Source organism: Ictalurus furcatus, chromosome 9 (assembly GCF_023375685.1).
Source record: "Ictalurus furcatus strain D&B chromosome 9, Billie_1.0, whole genome shotgun sequence".
Lineage (NCBI taxonomy): Eukaryota > Metazoa > Chordata > Actinopteri > Siluriformes > Ictaluridae > Ictalurus > Ictalurus furcatus.
The window spans coordinates 24,700,492-24,722,018 of NC_071263.1; the positions used below are offsets into that span (position 1 = coordinate 24,700,492).

Sequence of the window (21,527 nt, forward strand, 5' to 3'; positions counted from 1 at the left end):
TGTATTTCTACACTGTAACTATTAAAAGAAAACAAAAGACAATTTTATCAAATGTTCACTTAGAAACGACGAAGAAAAAGCAAAAGGATCACACAAGTAGAGCTGAATTAAAAACACCAAACTCAGTACACATTAACACAGTCCCAGAACCAGTAATGTCAGAATATATTATATAATCTTTTTGCATACATATTAACACCATTCATTTTAAGTGCAGAAAGATAGTAGTGTTATCTGATTAGTTTTTATTCGTTTTTTCACTAGCATTGAGGCTGGAAGCCTTAATAATTAAATAAGTACTAAACAAGGTCAACTAGTGTGCATCTAAAATGACATAACCCATCGTCTCCTTAATCCATTTATTAATATGTTCCCTGTGATTAAAAAAGTGCATTATAACTCAATATTATTGAAAGAATGTCCAGGGTTTTCATTTTTTTTCCCCCATTATTTTATTTATTTATTTATTCCATTCATGCTCATTTTTGTCTTCGAACCATGCTTTCTGCCCACGGAATAGAAAAGTAGAAAACAAGGTTCGGCAACATATTACAGTACTCAGTTTTCTAGATCAATTTTATATTTTAAAAAATTACTACATTTTTACACAGATTCCATTGTGCAGTGTGTTATATAACCAAGTCATGTAGATACTGCTGATTGAGTTGACTTGTTTTTCATCCACCTGTAAAAAAAAAAAAAAAAAAAAACATCAATAAGTAAGATTTTTTGCATTCATTGCAGTCAGTCCAATTTGTTAAAGTTCTAGATATAGCCATTGAGTAAATTTATATTATTTATATTTGAAACCTATTAATGCCAGTTAACATTACTCAAAATAAAAAAAGCCTTTAATCAGTGTCACATTTTTTTTTATTGTGCATATTATTGTACACACCCTTAAACTAGAGGATAGCTGGCTGCTGTGGCAATACCACATTGGTTATTCTTGTTCCTGGTCATCTTGATATAGCCTTTATCACCCCAGTCGAGACCCCAGCTGTAAAAAAAAGAAAAGTGAGGTTGTGTTTTTTTGTTGTTGTTTTTTTAAAGTCAGTGAGTAATTTAGTGGTTAATGTGGTTCATTGACTTTAACTTGCTTGACTGTATCTTAACTAATGGAGTTGTTATAAATAGGAATTGGTATTGTGTAAAGTTATTTCCAATATTTCCTCTGAGCCTGTAGATCATGAGTGTCAAACTCATTTTAGGTAGGGGGGGGGGGGGTGGGGGGGGTAATAGTTCACTTTGAATATCTAAAGTATGTTGATTTTTGTGCTGATTTTTTTTTACCTGTTCTTGACCAGCCAGTAGTCTTGTTGATTATCTGTGCCATAACCAACAGCCAGGACACCATGATCCAAGTCTTCACTGCTACACTCAGGCTCATTGTAGATTCCTTTAACCAATTCCAACATTATGCAATCAATTATTCATTTTAATCAGTAAATCAATTGGACCAAAGATTATAGCAAATAAATGTAAAGCACTAAGCAATAGCATTCAGATTGTTCTAGAAGCGTTAGGAAGAACCGATTAGTAACACAGGATTGGTTTATAATTTTCATGCAGGACTCACCAGATTCATAGAGCTGGAAGGATGTATGGCCTGCGTCGATGGCAACAGAAATGGGTCCGATGTTTGCCACGGCTTCCTGTAGAGCGTTCTCATCTTCACTGTTTATATCCACATAGCCAGTGCAGGTGGCTCCCACAGTAGCTGGTTTAAACCTGCAGTCCCCATCCTGTCGAGAGTGAGAAAAGGGGCACTTTCTTCATATTGTATATTACTGAATATTGTAGAACTGTAAGCTTGCTGGATAAATAAATAATGACTCAATAAAGCAACTTTCATCCCACAAAAAGCAAGTAGAGGCTTTAAGCAATTTCACAAAAAACTGACATGCCAATCAAAATGAGTTGTCCCCATGTGTTCATCTGAATGAATTCATCTGTTTTCATGTTCCACTCACAGTAGCTTCATAAGGGTAGGACTCCTCTGTGTCAATTCCCTTATTGTCCTCAATGTATTCAAAGGCAAGATCCATCAAGCCACCTCCGCATCCCATGTTTCCATATTTCCCGGAGCAGTCCACTAACTGCTGTTCACTCAGTGACACCAGCTTCCCTGTCTTCCTAAATGTCTGCCCTTCCAGTGACCCTGTCTAAGAGAGGAGAGATGATGGAGAAATAAAAGGAGAACAGGGCAAAAGAAGAAAACAGGCAATCTACTCATACCAAAAGTAAAAGTGGCCAATTATTAAATCTATCACTGATTGACAGTGAAGGAAAGGCAATGCTGCAGTAACCATATGTCAAGCCTGCCCTTACCGCACTGAAGGCCCAGCAAGAGCCACAATTCTTCTGGTCCTTAACCTCAGTCACATAGCCCTTTTCCCTCCAGTCCACAGTATCTGGCAGAACAGCTCCACCTGCCTGTCGGAGGAATGTAGATGCACTGTGTCCTTTGGTCCTGTTGAAGGATCCCAGGCAGCCCTTAAACACAGACTGTCTGTACTCCTGGTTATCCTGTTAGAGACAGAGATTCAGTAAAATTAGAAGCAATGAAAATAGTAAAGTATGATGCCCATACTAATTGATATGTTTTCAATCAACCATTCATTCATCTTCAGTAACTGCTTCGTCCCTGATGTAGACCCTCTCATGAGAACACTGGGCGTTCCCTGGGTGCCAGTCCATATCAATTTACCATTCACAAATATACATTCACATCTAGGGACAATTTAGAGTAGCCTGTCTACCCACAGCATGTTTGTAGGTGGTGTAAGGATTTATTATTATCTACTATTATTTGTTAAATTTAAAGTTATGACTTACAATAATACGATACTGTGATAATCATGAGAAGTGTATTTTATATACAGTATATTGAAATTCTAATTTTTTTCTAATTAACACTGGAAGTAAACATAAGCAGAAAGTTTTAGAATTTTTAAAATTCTAAAATAAAAAAACGGAGATGTGGAACATGTTGATTATTCATTATTCAAGATATTTGCACAATTTCTAGGTCACTATTTACATTTAAGCAAGTTTGTGATATTGACCATGCTAACTTTGTACAAAAAAATCATTTAGATTCCCTGTGAGCCTTGTCCCTTTCACCGAAGCACATGTTCAAGCAAGACGGCAATATATTTGATCTAACATGGATCATCAGATTGAGTGCACACTGTAAAAGAAAGAAGGGGACATACCAAATGCTAAGAAATTCTGAAATGCATGTAAATATTTCTAAGATTCTACTTTTCACAAATTTTTGCTTATGAGATCATTTGTAATAAAAAACTTTGTGTTAAATTGAAAAATGAATGCCAAACAGAAGCATTTTCCCTACTGGTCTCAGACTTTTGGACCTCACTGTGCATATTTTTCTTCTCACCATGTCTGCAAAGTAGGTCATGCCAAGTCTGTAGCTCTTAATGCCCTGGTCAGCCAGCATGTTGTGTACCAGGACCAGTTTGCGATTTTCCAGCCATGTATTCTTACGCTGAGACTCCTCCTCCACAGACTTGTAGATCTTGCCTAGGAGGGGAAAAAACCCAAAAGGTAACGGAACTTGACAAATGAAGATAGTGCATTTTCTTCTTAATTGTTTATATATATATATATATATATATATATATATATATATATATATATATATATATATATATATATTGTTGGAGCTATGTGTAGATGTGGGTACTACTAATGCTTGTTCTTATTATCCTTTTTTAAAAGTGTTTGACAGTTTGATTATGCATAAGAATATTTCTCACCAAACTTCAGTTTCCAGGAATGAAACTCCAGGTCTTCCAGAGAGATGCTGGCTGCACTGGCCAGAGCCACAAGAGCAGTGATGACAATCAAAACCCTCATTCTGCAAATAATTAGATGTTTTTTTGTTCTTATTGGAAGGAAGAGAACAGAATAAAAGAATCACTTTCTATTTTCACTCCTCACACTTGCATCCTTTTTGTCTCAATTGTTGTGAAATACAACTGTCTGATTAACCAGAATAGCTGGAGGTTTAAAACTTAAATATAGTTAATCTGTGCAAAGCAAGCCCACAAAATGTGTATCTACAGTAGGTGTATGTGGTACATACCTGATTCTGTTGAACTCTCTATGGATGGTGAGCTGTCATGGGTTTCCTGACTTATATGCCACTGTGTCATGGCTCTGATCAGGTGCTTGTCACACACAAAACACAAGACATACAGACCTAGTTAAACTTACACACGTTTATTGCAGAAATTGCATCGTTATAAAATGAGATGACTCCACAGTCAGGTGGACATGACCATTAGAGATCTTTATTTCCTCATCAGGTATAGATGAACCAGGTGAAGAGCAGGGAAATAAAAGACAAATATGTCGGACAGAGTTAATCCAGAACCATGGTTTAAACCTACCGTATTGGAAAATGCATACAAAAGCAAAATTTACAGATGCAGAGATATATACACATTTCCTTATGTACAGATCCATATAATTTTGGTAGCTTGGTAAGGCTATTTATGAATGTAACTGTGGTTCTGTGAACCCTGGATAATGGTCAGGGGTTCTATTCCTTGAACCTATTCCTTGAGTGCTTACTAGGTTGATGGTGGTAATGAATGACAGGGATCACTATTGGTTAACCTGGTTTCATACTAGATACATTCATAACTAGATTCATTCATAACCATAACCACTAGATACATTCATAACCACTTCACCCCCTTAACCACCAGGGGCAGTGTTTAACATCTGGATACACTTTACCACAAGGTCATTTGAAACCGACTCATGGTACCTTGGAAAGCTGTTCAGAGATGACTGTTGCATTCTCACCATAAGGGGGATCTAGTAGTTCCAGTAAAAAGGTTAACACTTTAGGCACTTGGCAGTGCATCAGGTCCAGTAAGAAGAGCGCAAACAACTTCCAGAATAGTTCCTATGGTTAGGGTTCCCAGCGTATAAAGGCCGTGTACAAAGATTGTTTCTTGGATTGCTACATTGCGACCATCAAATTGTCGTTCTTCTAAGGGCCAAACCCACAAGCTCGGATAGTCTGGCCTGGGATGCCACACCTCTCCATTCATCTGTGACAGTAATGATAAAGTCGAAAGGACATTCCCATCAATAGCGAGAATCACAGTGGGAACCATGACTTTGCTGGCCAATTTAGGGCTACCTACTTGTGGGCTAGTCCTGACCCAGAGGGCCATTGACTCACGCTTGACAGTATGACAACTTGGCCATGGCATAGAGGTCCACCTATGCCTGACCAAACCTTTTCCAGATCTGCTGCACCACCTCTGGTGCATGTGTCGCTCTTCCAAACAGTCAGGTGATTCACCTGCAATAAAGCTAGCCATGCGTGAGCCCAATTGAGGAGTTTCCATGTGAAATCAAGAGCATGTCAAGACCTCATGCCAACCTGGTCTGAGTGGATCAGGATATGACAGTGTCTCAGGACTGGTTAGAAGAACAAGCCAGACTGCCTTCGTTCTTGTGGTCCCACATGCCCCCTGTACCTCTGTTGCACCACACTGCTCCCCAGGTGGTGAGGGAGGCATCCATGATGATCATCTCTCTCCAGTGGGGAACTGCCCCTAAGCATAACCCATTTGTGAGGAAGATTTTGTGTCTTCAATAATTCAGGGCTTGTGCCCCTTTCACTGAGATACTGTAAGGACCTATATATGCTGGTCATGCTTAGGGTCAAGCCATAGGTTTCTGATCTATCTCTGAAAATTCCTTAGTTCTGAGTGTATTTATTGTTTTGCACTCGTCTCACACTGACGTGTATTTGCACCTTATGAAGTGTTGCATATTGTCCCGTGTTGCAAAATGGTCCTGAAGAAACGTCATTTCATAACAATCTATACAAGCTACAGTATATAGAGGAATGACAACAAAAACCGACTTGACTTGACTTGACTTGACTTGACTTGACCTTGCCTGCCATTTCTTATGAAATTTTCGACAGTTTAAATTGTAAGCTGGAAAAGCTTTGATTTTTTTTGTAGCCTTTCTTTACTTTGTAAGCATGTTAAATAGTATAAGAATAGGATAATATAGTATAAGTATATATGTATACAGCATATATTCTATTGTTGAAGTTCATCAAATATAAAGTAACTGTGCTATAACCTTTTTTAGTAGGTTGCTGCTGTGGTTGTGTTTACTTCTTTTTCATTTCAAAAAATTCTACTTCAAAAATAAAAATAAAAAATATGTAATTTGGCCAGAGGTTCCCAAACCTGTAGTTTTTATTTTATCCTTACAGATAAAATAGCTAAGCAGCAGATTTATTTTTACATGTAAGTATACATTAAAGTGATTATCCTCACTCAGTGCTCTCCTAGGCTCTTCTGTTTCCTTTATTTATACTATTTATAATGGCAATACCAGACAGTTTGCTATTATCGATCTGCAGAAGTACATCAAATATGAAAAATTTTAACATCACAGATTACAGGCTCATCACTCTCCATTGAAATCCTATTTAAAATTGAAAGTGACCGAATTTTATGCTAAAAAATTTATGCCAGTGCCACTGTATGTTTTATGAGCATCTATTCCGTTGCAGTGGTTCGCTCATTTTCATTTATTACTAACAAACATCACGACCACACTATTATACATTATAAAATAGTTTTAATTAAATTCACATTTATTTATTTTTTTTTTTACATTTTTATGCCATATTTTCCACCATCCCATAGAAATTACAGATTAGTTTGAGGTATTGACACTTGGTACTGTATTTGTATAGAAATGCGAGGTTGTGATTCCCGGAAAAAATTCCTGTTGATGATCAAGTCATGAAGTCATTCTGCAGACTGCAGCATCCTCTTTAGTTAGTCACGAAGATATTGGTTTTCTCCTGCCTGTAGAATTAATTAGATTTAGATTTACATTCATTATTTGAAAATGTAATTCGGTCAGTGTGGCTTGAGTTATTTTATTTAATGTGAGATTTTTTTCAGATGGAAGATACTACCTAGAAGTCTTTAATAGAATTTCTCATAAAAAGTAAGACGTCTTTAACAAGAAGTTAATGGCAGGTGAAATTAAGTGTCTCTGATACCTGTCTCATAATTATTATCCTTTATTGTTCACAACTTTAAACCAGAGGATAGCTGGCTTTTGTGGCAATGCCACACTGGTTGTCCTTGTTCCTTGACATCTTGATATAGCCGTTATGACCCCAATTAAGACCCCAGCTGTGAAATATAATTTAAAGTTAGTGTCGCATTTATTTACAATTTATGCACAATGCACAATTTACAGTTTACATCCTTTACATGCTTCACATAAGAAATATAATCACTCATGTATAATTATCATTAGTTTGATAATATTCTAGAAATATTATTTTCTAGAAACCTCGAAAATTGAAACTGCTTTTTAACATATTGTTTGTTGTGTTTTGTTTTTCTTTACCTGTTCTTGACCAGCCAGAAATCCTGTCCATAATCTGTGCCATAACCAACAGCTAGGACCCCATGATCAAGGTCAGTGCTGCTACAGTCAGGTTCATCATAGACACCTAAATCCATTATTGTAATTAGTGAATCAATTGAGTAAAGGAAACCCTAATGTCTCAGAAAACTCAAAGAACTGCCTCAATTTCATCAATATACTGTAGTTATACCATGCATTCATACAGCATTGGTTTATCAGTGATTGTGTGAGACTCACCTGATTCATAGAGCTGGAAGGATATGTGGCCTGCATCTATGGCGACAGAAATGGGTCCGATGGTGGCCACAGCTTCCTGCAAAGCATTCTCATCTTCATACCATATGTCCACATAGCCAGTGCAGGTTGCTCCAACAGTGGCTGGATTATATCTGCAAAACCTATCCTGCAGTGAGAAAGAGAGGGGACATTTCACTTTTTTAAATAGACCTAACAAGGGTCAAAAGGATCCAAAATTTCTGTTCCAGTTTTTGTCTAATGGGCGGGGCCAAAAAAAATTTAAGCTGTTCATATTACTTTGTTTCAGTTTTCCTCTCACCTCGGCCTCATAGGGGTAAGAGTACTCTGTGTCCAGTCCTCCATTTTCTTTCACATATTCAAAGGCCGTGTCCATCCAGCCTCCTTCACAGCCCGTGTTACCAACTACCCAAGAGCAGTCTACCAGCTGCTGCTCACTGAGTGACACCAGTTTAGCAGTTTTCCTAAATGTCTGACCCTCCAGTGTCCCTGTCTGAGAGAGGATAGATGGAAGCAGAATAGAGAACAAATGATTGTCTTGTAAAAGACACCATACATTTAGGAGATGACAAATGGGGATGAAGGTAGGGTTGAGGAGCATCATTGAATTATTTACTCTTGGGATTAAAGGCTAAATGGCAGTGGGCAGAGGAAGGGCACGTATATTAGAACCAGAAACTGTCTTGTGCTGAATTAAAATTTCTTGAAACATAATCATCAGTTCAAACTCTGTTGTTCAACCTTACCGCACTGAAGGCCCAGCAAGAGCCACAATCCTTCTGGTCCTTAACCTCAGTCACATAGCCCTTGTCCCTCCAGTCCACAGTATCTGGCAGAACAGCTCCTCCTGCCTGTCGGAGGAATGTAACTGCACTGTCTCTCTTAGTGCTGTTGAAGGATCCCAGGCAGCCCTTAAACACAGACTCTCTGAACTCTTGGTTACTCTGTTAGACAGAGAAATGGTGGGAGGAGATTACTACATTTCACCTGTAAGGACACATACTTGGCTATCCATAGACTATGGTTAGGCATCAGGATAAGCAAGGCTTATACAGAAGATATACCAAAGAGTTAGCCTTTTTTAAATTACCATATCTGCAAAATAGTTCATGCCAAGTCTGAAGCTCTTAATGCCCAGGTCAGCCAACATGTTGTGTACCAGGACCACTTTGCGATTTTCCAGCCATGTATTCATATGCTGAGACTCCTCTTCCACAGACTTATAGATCTTACCTAGGAGAAAAACACACACTATTTAAAAAGGTGCATACATTTGATTGGCAGATGCTGAAATTAAAAACATGCTGCAAAATTTCATTATAATGCATTATGTACTGTAGAAAACTGGTATTCAGGACCACCCACATTTGTGCTTTCTCCCAACATGCCTAAACAAAGCAACCATGAACTCTGTATGTCTGGTGTAGGTGTGTTGGGAGATAAGAGATAATGTCGACTGCCCGAGGAGTCTGAAGGCCAATTTGAAGAATAATCATCAATACTGTATAAAGGTAATATTACCTATATGAACATATTATGTGGAATGTAGATATAGTATTATACTCATCCATCCATTTTCCATACAGCTTATTCTACAGGGTCGCAGAGAACCTGGAGCCTATCCCAGGGAGCATCAGGCACAAGGTGGGGTACATCCTGGATGGGGTGCCAATCCATCACAGGGCACACTCACATACACATTCTCACACCTAGTCATACACTATGGACATGGGTGTGCGAATGTGTATGGACACTTTGGACATGCCAATCAGCCTACCTGTCTTTGGACTGGGGAAGAAACCGGAGTACCTGGAGGATACCCCCGCAGCACAGGGAGAACATGCAAACTCCACACACTATCGAACCCCCAACCCTGGAGATATGAGGCGGACATGCTAACCACTAAGCCACAATGCCCCCATACTGTACTCATTTCTCTGCAAAATGTTTATTCATTAATATATTAATTAACAAGACTTCATAATGTGTAGCACTGCCAACATCTATTTTCTGATTTACTAATTCACAATACAGTCGGTAAATCTACTCTAAAACACTGTGGCAACATTATTAAAAGAAATAATTAATTCAATTTAACCCCCTTTTATTTGAGTAGTATACATTAAATAAAGTGTATCATGTGGAACTTTTTCAAACAAATTGTAAATACACACACAAACACACACACACACACACACACACACACACACACACACACACACACACACACAAAATCAGACTTGTGGCATCGATTAATACCAAAATGATGTGTGTCACAATCCATAAAGACCTTTAATCCCTTTAAACTCCCAGGAACTGATGCAAGTTCCAAATCAAATGTACATTATTTACACTATATACTTTCTTATGTAGTTTTTTCTTATGTGTTTTTTTGAATAATATACTTTAACATTAATAACTGATGAATAAATTGAGAGTTTAAGGAGTTTATAGACCAACTGGAACATGCATTTACCCTGGAAAACCAACAACACTGACAGTACTAACACAAGCCCAACTCCATTAGCTTATTTAGACTGAATACTAAAATGAGGGTCAGTGAAAGTATGTAATTGTTCTTCACAAGCACACAGTAAATGATTTACTGAAAATATTTAATAGCTACTGCTGCAATTCAATAATTCAGATAACTATAACGATTTGTATAATTTCTTGAACTTATCAGAAAATGGCTTGATTTTATTTTGATTTATTATTAAAATACATAAATATGTTAAATGTATTTGAAAGAAGTTGATCTCATTCAATTTAAATTCAGAATCATCCTTCATTTTTTCAAATTAATTTTATGATTTTTTTTAAAGGTGTACTCTGTGTATGCTACCGTTTGTTAATCCAACTAGAAATATTTTATGAAATGCCCTCAGGCCACAGTTTAAGAAGATTTCTTACCAAACTTCAGCTTCCAGGCATGAAACTCCAGGTGTTCCAGGGAGATGCTGGCAGCATTGGTTAGAGCCATGAGAGCGCTAACAACAAGCAAAACCCTCATTCTGCAAAGACTGAGAATATAGTTTGTCTGTGTTTGAGGTATAAAGACAGTGCGAACTAAATACCATTTGCTTTTTCTGTTCTCCTGAATATTACTCCTCCTCACTATTACTCACATCCTTTGCCACTCATTCACAGGTTTCACTTTGTTCCGATAGTCACAAATAGGAAATATAAAAGTGAAACCAACTTCCTGTATTAACAAGATTCATTTTATCTAGATAAAACTAAGGGCTTTAAGCTAGTTGAGGATAATTTACAAATATATGTGTGTGTGTGTGTGTGTGTGTGTGTGTTTGGTACATACCTGTCTTTGTGTGTGTCTTTGTATGTAGAGCTACCACATTGTTGCTGAGTTTATATACTGCTGCATTACATGTCTGGTCACGTGCTTGTCACACACAGCCAAAAAAACCTAATTTTTACTGGAAAGTTATATAACATGTTTGATTTGAGGAAATTCCACAGTCAAGGGAACTTGACTGATGACTGACAACAGATGACTTTACAGAGGAAATACTCAATAACATAACCTCAAGAATTATTTATTTTTTGTCAAATAAAAATAAATAAAAGTCCCACCGGGGCCATGTGTGAGCGGAGTTTGCATGTTCTCCCCGTGCTGCGGGGGTTTCTTGCAGGTACTCCGGTTTCCTCCCCCGGTCCAAAGACATGCATTGTAGGCTGATTGGCATGTCTAAAGTGTCCGTAGTGTATGAATGGGTGTGTGAGTGTGTATGTGATTGTGCCCTGCGATGGACTGGCACCCTGTCCAGGGTATACCCTCCCCCCTTGTGCCCGATGCTTCCTGGGATAGGCTCCAGGTTCCCCGTGACCCTGAAAGGGAGTTAGCGGTAGAAGATGGATGGATGGATGGATGGATGGAAAAATAAATAAATAAATTTGTGGTATATTAGAAAATATTAACTACTGCAATTTAAAAAAAGATTGACGTTTACAGTAAAATAAAAAATATGTTGACTTTTAGGTCAATATTTATAAGTAGGTTAATATACAGTATCTCACAAAAGTGAGTACACCCCTCACATTTTTGTAAATATTTGATTATATCTTTTCATGTGACAACACTGAAGAAATGACACTTTGCTACAATGTAAAGTAGTGAGTGTACAGCTTGTGTAACAGTGTAAATTTGCTGTCCCCTCAAAATAACTCAACACACAGACATTAATGTCTAAACTGCTGGCAACAAAAGTGAGTGCACCCCTAAGTGAAAATGTCCCAATTGGGCCCAAAGTGTCAATATTTTTTGTGGTGACCATTATTTTCCAACACTGCCTTAACCCTCTTGGGCATGGAGTTCATCAGAGCTTCATAGGTTGCCACTGGAGTCCTCTTCCACTCCTCCATGATGACATCACGGAGCTGGTGGATGTTAGAGACCTTGTGCTCCTCCACCTTCCGTTTGAGGATGCCCCACAGATGCTCAATAGGGTTTAGGTCTGGAGACATGCTTGGCCAGTCCATCACCTTCACCCTCAGCTTCTTTAGCAAGGCAGTGGTTGTCTTGGAGGTGTGTTTGGGGTCGTTATCATGCTTGAATACTGCATACTGATCATGCTCTGCTTCAGTATGTCACAGTACATGTTGGCATTCATGGTTCCCTCAATGAACTGTAGCTCCCCAGTGCCGGCAGCACTCATGCAGCCCCAGACCGTGACACTCCCACCACCATGCTTGACTGTAGGCAAGACACACTTGTCTTTGTACTCCTCACCTGGTTGCTGCCACACACGCTTGACACCATCTGAACCAAATAAGTTTATCTTGGTCTCATCAGACCACAGGACATGGTTCCAGTAATCCATGTCCTTAGTCTGCTTGTCTTCAGCAAACTGTGGGCTTTCTTGTGCATCATCTTTAGAAGAAGCTTCCTTCTGGGACGACAGCCATGCAGACCAATTTGATGCAGTGTGTGGCATATGGTCTGAACACTGACAGGCTGACCCCCCACCCCTTCAACCTCTGCAGCAATGCTGGCAGCACTCATACTTCTATTTCCCAAAGACAACCTCTGGATATGACGCTGAGCATGTGCACTCAACTTCTTTGGTCGACCATGGAGAGGCGTGCTCTGAGTGGAACCTGTCCTGTTAAACCGCTGTATGGTCTTGGCCACGGTGCTGCAGCTCAGTGTCAGGGTCTTGGCAATCTTCTTATAGCCTAGGCCAGCTTTATGTAGAGCAACAATTCTTGGGCAAAAAAATGGGCAAGTGTAGGGATCTGAGTGACTTTGAATGGACCAAATTGTGATGGTTAGATGACTGGGTCAGAGCCACAATAGCAGGTCTTGTGGGTTGTTCCCGGTATGCATTGGTCAGTACCTACCAAAAGTGGACCACAGAGGGATAACCGGTGAACTGGTGGTGAACATACTCTGGGTAATGTTATGCTGGGAAACCTTGGGTCCTGGCATTCATGTGGATGTTACTTTGACACGTACCTCTGACCTGAAAATTGTTGTCCAAGTACACCCCTTCATGTCAACGGTATTCCCTAATGGCAGTGGCCTCATTCAGCAGGATAATGCTCCCTGCCACACTGCAAAAATTGTTCAGGAATGGTTTGAGGAACATGACAAAAAGATCAAGGTGTTCAAATGGCCTACAAATTCCTGAGATCTCAATCTGATTGAGCATCTGTGGGATGTGCTGGACAAACAAGTCTGATCCAAGGAGGCCCCACCTCGCAACTTACAGGACTTAAAGGATCTGCTGCTAACATCTTGGTGCCAGATACCACAGCACACCTTCAGAGGTCCTAGAGGAGTCCATGCCTCAGATGACACTTCAATGGATTTGATCTAAAATGTATCATAAAGTAGATGTATTAAATTAGAAAATAATGTACATTTGATCAGTTTTCACTAGTGCTCAGACTTTTGGGCCACACTGTATATAAATTACATTTTCCAGTTCCTATAATATATTCTACTCATCCATGGCACCACTAATGTATAATCATCCTTTCTACTTGTCCAATCTTATGTTTCGGTAAAAGAGCTCATTCAAAGTTGAGTTGTCATGTCAGAATTTCATGTATCCAGACTGTGCAGCTTCCTTATGAACATGTGACTTGTGGTATATTCAAAATACACTATATGTGGACATTTGACATATGACATCCATATGTGTTTCTTCCCCAAACTGTTGCCACAAAACTGCTAGCACGCAATTGTATAGAATGTCTTTGTATGCTGTAGCATTACAATTTCCCTCCACTGGAACTAAGAGGCCCAGACCTGTTCCAGCACGACAATGCTCCTGTGCACAAAGTGAGCTCCATAAAGACATGGTTTGCCAAAGTTGGAGTGAAAAATCTGCACAGAGACCTCACCTCAACCCCACTGACCACCTTTGGGATTAATGAAACATCGACTGCACCCCAGGCCTCCTCACTCGACATTAGTACCTGATCTCACTAATGCTCTTGTAGCTGAATGAACACAAATCCCCACAGACATGCTCCAAAATCTAGTGGAAAGCCTTCCCAGAAGATTGGAGGTTATTATAACAGTAAAAGGGGAATAAATCTGGAATGAGATGTTCAAAAAGTACATATGAATTTGATGGTCAGGTGTCCAAAAACTTCCTTTGAAACATGGTCACTTGAAATGTATAGGCAATATATGTAGTGTATTTCATAGTTGTGAATGTGTTGAGGTAACAGGGTTGAGTGAATGTTTGGTGCAATGGGCCTCATTTATCAAGCTGGATATAAAGCTGGAAGTCGTTCTTGTGCAATCACTTACACAAGAAATGTGTTTTTCATGAAACTCCAATTAGCTCAGAAAATGTTTGTTTCCTATACTTTGTGTAAATGTATGGACAAGGACCCTCACTAATGTAAACATCATGATTAATCGACTTCGAATTACTTCTTGGTGCCAGATACCCCAGCCTACTTCAGAGGTCCTAGTGGAGTCCATGCCTCAGATGACACTTCAATGGATTTGATCTAAAATGTATCATAAGTTTTTGTACAAACCTATGGAGTCCATGCCAGCTCGAGAGCACACTGTCATTTAAGCAAAATGGAGATATACCAAATACTAAGAAACTCAGAAATTCAGGTAAACATTTCACAGATTGTACTTTTCAATCAAGTTGTTGTCAATAATATAATTTGTAATGAGAGTAGTTGTATTAAATTCGAAAATAATGCACATTTGCTAAATTTTCACTAGTGCTCAGACTTTTGGACCGCTCTGTATATAAATTACATTTTCCAGTTCCTATAATACAGTGGTTCTCAACCAGGGGGGCGTGGAGAGATCGGAATGGGGCACAAATTTTTTTTTAGAATTCACCGATTCCCGATGCTCCCTCTGTATTTACTTTTTGCTGGGGAGAGGTGGAGCTTAGCTGCCTTTTATCTAGCTGTTAGTGCAGACCAGTGTTGCAAACTTAGCAATTTTTCAGACCACGTTAGTGCCTTTTTTTTTTTCTTTTCTTTTTTTTTTTTTTTAAAAAAAGCGCCTAGCGACTTTTTGGACAAACCCTAGCGACTTTCCAAATATCTCCAGTACTGTGCTGCAAGTGCGAGGTCTTGCTTTCCCACTGCACTCACACCTCTCTCTGCATATGCTCTGTTCAGTGAGGGGCTGAGAGCCAGAGATGATCTTCTTTTCGTGTCGAGGTTCCACTTCATAGTGGAACCATCGTGGTGGAAGGATTAGCCAATCAGCAGTATGATACTGAACGTTGCCCAGGGTGCGCCAGGGGAGGCTCATTCCATGCACACACATTCAAACACCCATTCATACACTACGGACACTTTGGACATAGAGCCAGAGATTTAACAATGTCATGGATAACCAGACGCGACCTTCCTCCCAATTTACATCATTCACATGCGAATGTTTGTAGAACACAAGACGAACGTAATGCAAAATGTTTTACATGTAAAACAGTACATGTTATTACAGCCTAGTTCTATTGTTCAAAGTAGTTATAGTGTTCAGAAACATTTTTGATCATTCATGTTCCGTACCTGTCCGCAAGGGCGTAACCATGGTATGGACATGGGGGGGTGTCACAGTTACCGTTTGAATCCACGTCATTTCTGAGTGATAGAAGCTCCAACAGCATGGGGAAAATGTGGGTGCTGTGGACCTCCTGTGTTTGCAGATGTATTATCTGCTCCATAACCTACCATGAAACCCACCATAGCAAGTAGAAGCAAGCTAGGATGTGTGCAGTTAAACCACACACGCTAACATTTAAACATGCAATCACGACTTTTAAACAAACTCAGAAAGGATGGCTACCTATGAAACTAAATTCAACACTATATATGCTGTAAATACAATTTCCCCACGGATGCTTCCAAGCAATGCTGTGCTGCCTGCATTGTAACCAGGTACCATTAATTTCCCAGAAGAGCAATGAATGACTTAGATGATCATTTTAATTTGATAAACTGAATATTCTGTTTGTGTAACTGGTGTCATTTATTATGTCAATGTCATCACGCTGTTTAGCTTGCTATGTAATAAGTGTACAACAATATATAGTGGTAACCTGAAACGTTAGCTATGTAAAAGGTACTGGAGTTTTATTTTCTTAGTTCTAAAGACAAACTGCCAAAACTAGTTCTGAATGGATAACTACAATATGGCCGCAACTCAGACGTTAGTTCCATATCTCTCGTTGCCAAGCTAGCACATCTCAGCATTATGCTGAGCCTTATATTTGTAAAATCACTTAGTTCTCCTTAGGCCAAATGTAGTGTAAAGGAACGAAATGCTGTGCAACTTTCCTCACTTTCACTCGCATTTATCACAGTCTGTCACAACGTGAGGGTTCACAACGAACTCGGCGGGAGGATATGCAAGTGAATGTAACGTTAATGGTCAAAAACTGGAACTGACGTTAGCCTAGCCTACTTCGTGGGTGTGCAAATATCAAAAGTTAATTGACGTTCTTAAGAACAAACCAAGCCATGGTATGATGCCTTCTATACTAAGCTAAGGTTACCTACTATTTAGGTATCTAGTTACTTACTGTCTGAAAAAAAAGCTCGAATGTTCTGCTGCACTTTTCTACACTTGGCTGCTGTCTCCATTTCTTACAGACTGAGCTGCTAAAATAGATCAACGAACTTGCGTTGAGTATGGGCGCAACCAAGTGTACAATTGGAGGGGGGGCACACACCTATTTTCCTTAACAAACATAAATAAATTAAAAAGGAATAGACATAAATAAATAGAATAGATGAAGAAAAGACAGATCCGTTAGCAGGGTTCATTAAAGGGGGACATATAGAAAATATTTTGTACTGTATATTGGGGGGGGAAATTGGTATTTCCTCAACATTGGGGGGGACACGACCCCCCCAAAGAATGCGTGGTCACGCCCATGCCTGTCCGTTATATAGTTTTATAAAAGTCATAAACGTTATTTTTAAAAATCATAAGTTATGAAGAATAATATAAAAAAATACAAAAGCAAAAAAATCTATCTATCTATCTATCTATCTATCAAAAACAGATTTTATATTTATTAGGATATATATATATATATATGTGTGTGTGTGTGTGTGTGTATATATATATATATATATATATATATATATATATATATATATATATATATATATACAGTATCTCACAAGTGAGTACACCCCTCACATTTTTATAAATATTTGATTATATCTTTTCATGTGACAACACTGAAGAAATGACACTTTGCTACAATGTAAAGTAGTGAGTGTACAGCTTGTGTAACAGTGTAAATTTGCTGTTCCCTCAAAATAACTCAACACAGAGCCATTAATGTCTAAACTGCTGGCAACAAAAGTGAGTACACCCCTAAGTGAAAATGTCCAAATTGGGCCCAGTTAGCAAGTGTCCCTCCCTGGTGTCATGTGACTTGTTAGTGTTACAAGTTAGATAAACGGGAGGTGTGGCAGAGCATACAAGACATCACAAACTACAGAGGCCACGATGCGACAACAGGAGACCTGAGTGCGATGCTGGCAGAAGAGCTAAATTGCTTCTTTGCTCGCTTTGAAACATCACAACAACAGCACTCATCTGCTCCAGCCTTGCCTCCACCCTCATCCGGCTCTTGCATCAGTCCAGGCCTGCCTCCATCCCCTCCTGGTTTCTGCTCCACTCTATTTACTGTGAGGGAACACGATGTTAGACGGATGTTTCTGGCAGTGAACCCCAGGAAGGACGTTGATCATTTTGGACACCAATTCACTATATAAGTCCTATATAGTATGGTCCTATGTAGTATAGTATGATTGTAAAATGGTAAATGTCGCACTTATATAGCGCTTTTATCCAAAGCGCTTTACACTGTGTCTCATTTACCCATTCACACACACACCAATGGTAGCAGAGTTGCCATGCAAGGTGCTAACTTGACATTGGGAGAAACTTGAGGTTCACTGTCTTGCCCAAGGACACTTCGGCATGTGGAGTCATGTGGGCCGAGAATCGAACCGCCAACCTTACAATTAGTGGACAACCTGCTCTACCCCCTGAACCACAGCCGCCCAATTGTGAATGTCGAACAGGTTTATGCTCATCTGGTAACTGAAATCAAGCTTATGCCATGAAAGGTGAAACACATCAATTATGTTTCATTATGTCTTGTTGTAAAATCAGCCATCTAGATACTACATTCACAAAATGTCCAATCCCATGTTTAGGTAAATGAGCTCATTCAAAGTTGAGTTGTCATGTCAGAATTTCATGTATCCAGACTGTGCAACTTCCTTATGAACATGTGACTTGTGGTATATTCAAAATACAAAATACACTATATGTGGACATTTGACATATGACATCCATATGTGTTTCTTCCCCAAACTGTTGCCACAAAACTGCTAGCACGCAATTGTATAGAATGTCTTTGTATGCTGTAGCATTACAATTTCCCTCCACTGGAACTAAGAGGCCCAGACCTGTTCCAGCACGACAATGCTCCTGTGCACAAAGTGAGCTCCATAAAGACATGGTTTGCCAAAGTTGGAGTGAAAAATCTGCACAGGGACCTCACCTCAACCCCACTGACCACCTTTGGGATTAATGAAACACCGACTGCACCCCAGGCCTCCTCACTCGACATTAGTACCTGATCTCACCTGAGCTCTATCACCTGAGATCTAGTACCTGAGCTCTTGTAGCTGAATGAACACAAATCCCCACAGACATGCTCCAAAATCTAGTGGAAAGCCTTCCCAGAAGAGTGGAGGTTATTATAACAGTAAAAGGGGAATAAATCTGGAATGAGATGTTCAAAAAGTACATATGAATTTGATGGTCAGGTGTACAAAAACTTCCTTTGAAACATGGTCACTTGAAATGTATAGGAAATATATGTAGTGTATTTCATAGTTGTGAATGTGTTGAGGTAACAGGGTTGAGTGAATGTTTGGTGCAATGGGCCTCATTTATCAAGCTGGATATAAAGCTGGAAGTCGTTCTTGTGCAATCACTTACACAAGAAATGTGTTTTTCATGAAACTCCAATTAGCTCAGAAAATGTTTGTTTCCTATACTTTGTGTAAATGTATGGACAAGGACCCTCACTAATGTAAACATCATGATTAATCGACTTCGAATTACTTCTTGGTGCCAGATACCCCAGCCTACTTCAGAGGTCCTAGTGGAGTCCATGCCTCAGATGACACTTCAATGGATTTGATCTAAAATGTATCACAAGTTTTTGTACAAACCTATGGAGTCCATGCCAGCTCGAGAGCACACTGTCATTTAAGCAAAATGGAGATGTACCAAATACTAAGAAACTCAGAAATTCAGGTAAACATATCAGAGATTCTAATTTCTTAAACATATCAGAGATTCTGATTTCTATCTAAATATGAGATTTTTTTGAGAAAAAAAAAGCACCTAGCAACTTTTTGGACAAACCTTAGTGACTTTCCAAATGTCGCCAGTACTGTCCTGCAAGTGCGAGGTCTTGCTTTCCCGCTGCACTCACACCTCTCTCTGCATATGCTCTGTTCAGTGAGGGGCTGAGAGCCGGAGATTTAACAATATCATGGATAATAAGACACGCCCTTTGTCCCAATTTACATCATTCACATGCAAATGTTTTTTAGAACGCAAGACGAATGGAATGCAAAATGTCCATCCATCGATCCATCCATCCATCTTCTATACCGCTTTATCCTTTTCAGGGTCACGGGGAAACCTGAAGCCCATCCCAATTAGTGGACAACCTGCTCTACCCCCTGAACCACAGCCGCCCAATTGTGAATGTCGAACAGGTTTATGCTCATCTGGTAACTGAAATCAAGCTTATGCCATGAAAGGTGAAACACATCAATTATGTTTCATTATGTCTTGTTGTAAAATCAGCCATCTAGATACTACATTCACAAAATGTCCAATCTCATGTTTAGGTAGATGAGTTCATTCTCAGTGGAGTTGTCATGTCAGTATTTCATGTATCCATATTGTGCAACTTCCGTTTGAACATGTGACTTGTGGAATATATAAAATACACTATATGTGGACATCTGACATATGACATCCATATGTTTCTTCCCCAAACTGTTGCCACAAAACTGCTAGCACGCAATTGTATAGAATGTCTTTATATGCTGTAGCATTACAATTTCCCTTCACTGGAACTAAAAGGCCCAAACCTGTTCAGGTGTCCAAATGTGGTTTTCATGAAACTCCAATTAGCTCAGAAAATGTGTGTTTCCTATACGTTGTGTAAATGTGTGGACAAGGACCCTCACTAATGTAAACATTATGATTAATCAACTTCGAATTATATGAAATTGTATAATTGCACGAATAAGCACACAGGACATACATAGGAAGTTAATTTTAACAGATTTTTTAAAGTAATGCAACAACACATTTAAAGATTTGCAATGGAAAACCCATTTCCTTTTATTTAAGCACACAGCAGGTAAATTAAAAAAAATCAAAACTAGAACTTTTTTTTGGCATGTACAACTTTCAGAAACCAAATACAGCTGTTCATTACAGGTACTTGTGCTATATTAGTTTAAACGTAAGAAGATGAAGTATTTTGAAACATGGTCACTTGAAACGTATAGGCACTATACTCAGAGGTGGGTAGTAACACAATACATTTATTTCTTTACATTTACTTGAGTAACTTTTTTTTTTTTTTTTAAAAATTACTTTTAAGTGTAGGTTTAACTGGCCATACATATACTCCTACTCAAGATCAAATTTTTAAACACAGAAATATACTTTTACTTCGCTACATTTGGTGGCGTTACTGTTAAATGTTAATGAATATATGTAGTTTTAATAATTAGTTTTGTATCATGTATAATAAGGTCACGAGTCTCGCAATGCGCTGCCCTGGTCTGAATTCATATGCAACAACCCATTACTTTTTTAGCGGCTCAGACCTGGAAGATAGTGATTGAAGAGCGGGAAGAAATGAGAGTGTCGACGAAGGCAGGACACACACACACACACACACACACACTAACACACAAACACACGCTCTCTCTCTCTCTCTACACACACTTTCTTTTCTGTTCTGTTCCATATGCTGTTCTTTTGTTCTCTACTGTCTTGTTTAAACGCAGATCCTGAAAAGTTTGTGTTGTTAACGTGTTGTGCAAATAAATACAGTCAGCTGTTTTGTTTTTTGGGTGTGTGTGAGATTTTGTGTTGAAAATGACCGATGCACGCCTAGCATTGAGTTGTCTAATCAGTGGGAGAGAGTGATAAAGGAGCAGCTGGAAGTGGGTGGGGGGTGTTAGAGAGATGTAGAGAAAGAAATTTACTTTTTTTTTTTTTTTTT

At 39.0% G+C, this 21,527-nt stretch overlaps 2 protein-coding genes across 2 annotated transcripts; both read right to left on the bottom strand.

Annotated features, from left to right (window-relative positions):
- Window positions 1–148: 148 nt before the first annotated feature.
- On the bottom strand, window positions 149–4,164 carry LOC128612300 (procathepsin L). Its single transcript, XM_053632325.1, has 9 exons — window positions 4,112–4,164; window positions 3,783–3,910; window positions 3,404–3,546; window positions 2,332–2,529; window positions 1,974–2,165; window positions 1,580–1,745; window positions 1,294–1,399; window positions 899–1,000; window positions 149–685 (listed from the first exon to the last, which is right to left on the bottom strand). The coding sequence occupies exons 2-8, from the start codon at window positions 3,880–3,882 to the stop codon at window positions 901–903; spliced, it is 1,005 nt and encodes a 334-aa protein (XP_053488300.1). The 5' UTR covers window positions 3,883–3,910; window positions 4,112–4,164; the 3' UTR covers window positions 149–685; window positions 899–900.
- A 2,925-nt stretch (window positions 4,165–7,089) lies between these two features.
- Window positions 7,090–11,123, bottom strand: LOC128612617 (procathepsin L-like). Its single transcript, XM_053632921.1, has 7 exons — window positions 10,630–11,123; window positions 8,807–8,949; window positions 8,463–8,660; window positions 8,018–8,209; window positions 7,699–7,864; window positions 7,441–7,546; window positions 7,090–7,220 (listed from the first exon to the last, which is right to left on the bottom strand). Exons 1-7 carry the CDS (start codon window positions 10,727–10,729, stop codon window positions 7,121–7,123), a joined length of 1,005 nt encoding a protein of 334 aa, XP_053488896.1. The 5' UTR covers window positions 10,730–11,123; the 3' UTR covers window positions 7,090–7,120.
- Between the last annotated feature and the right edge of the window lie 10,404 nt (window positions 11,124–21,527).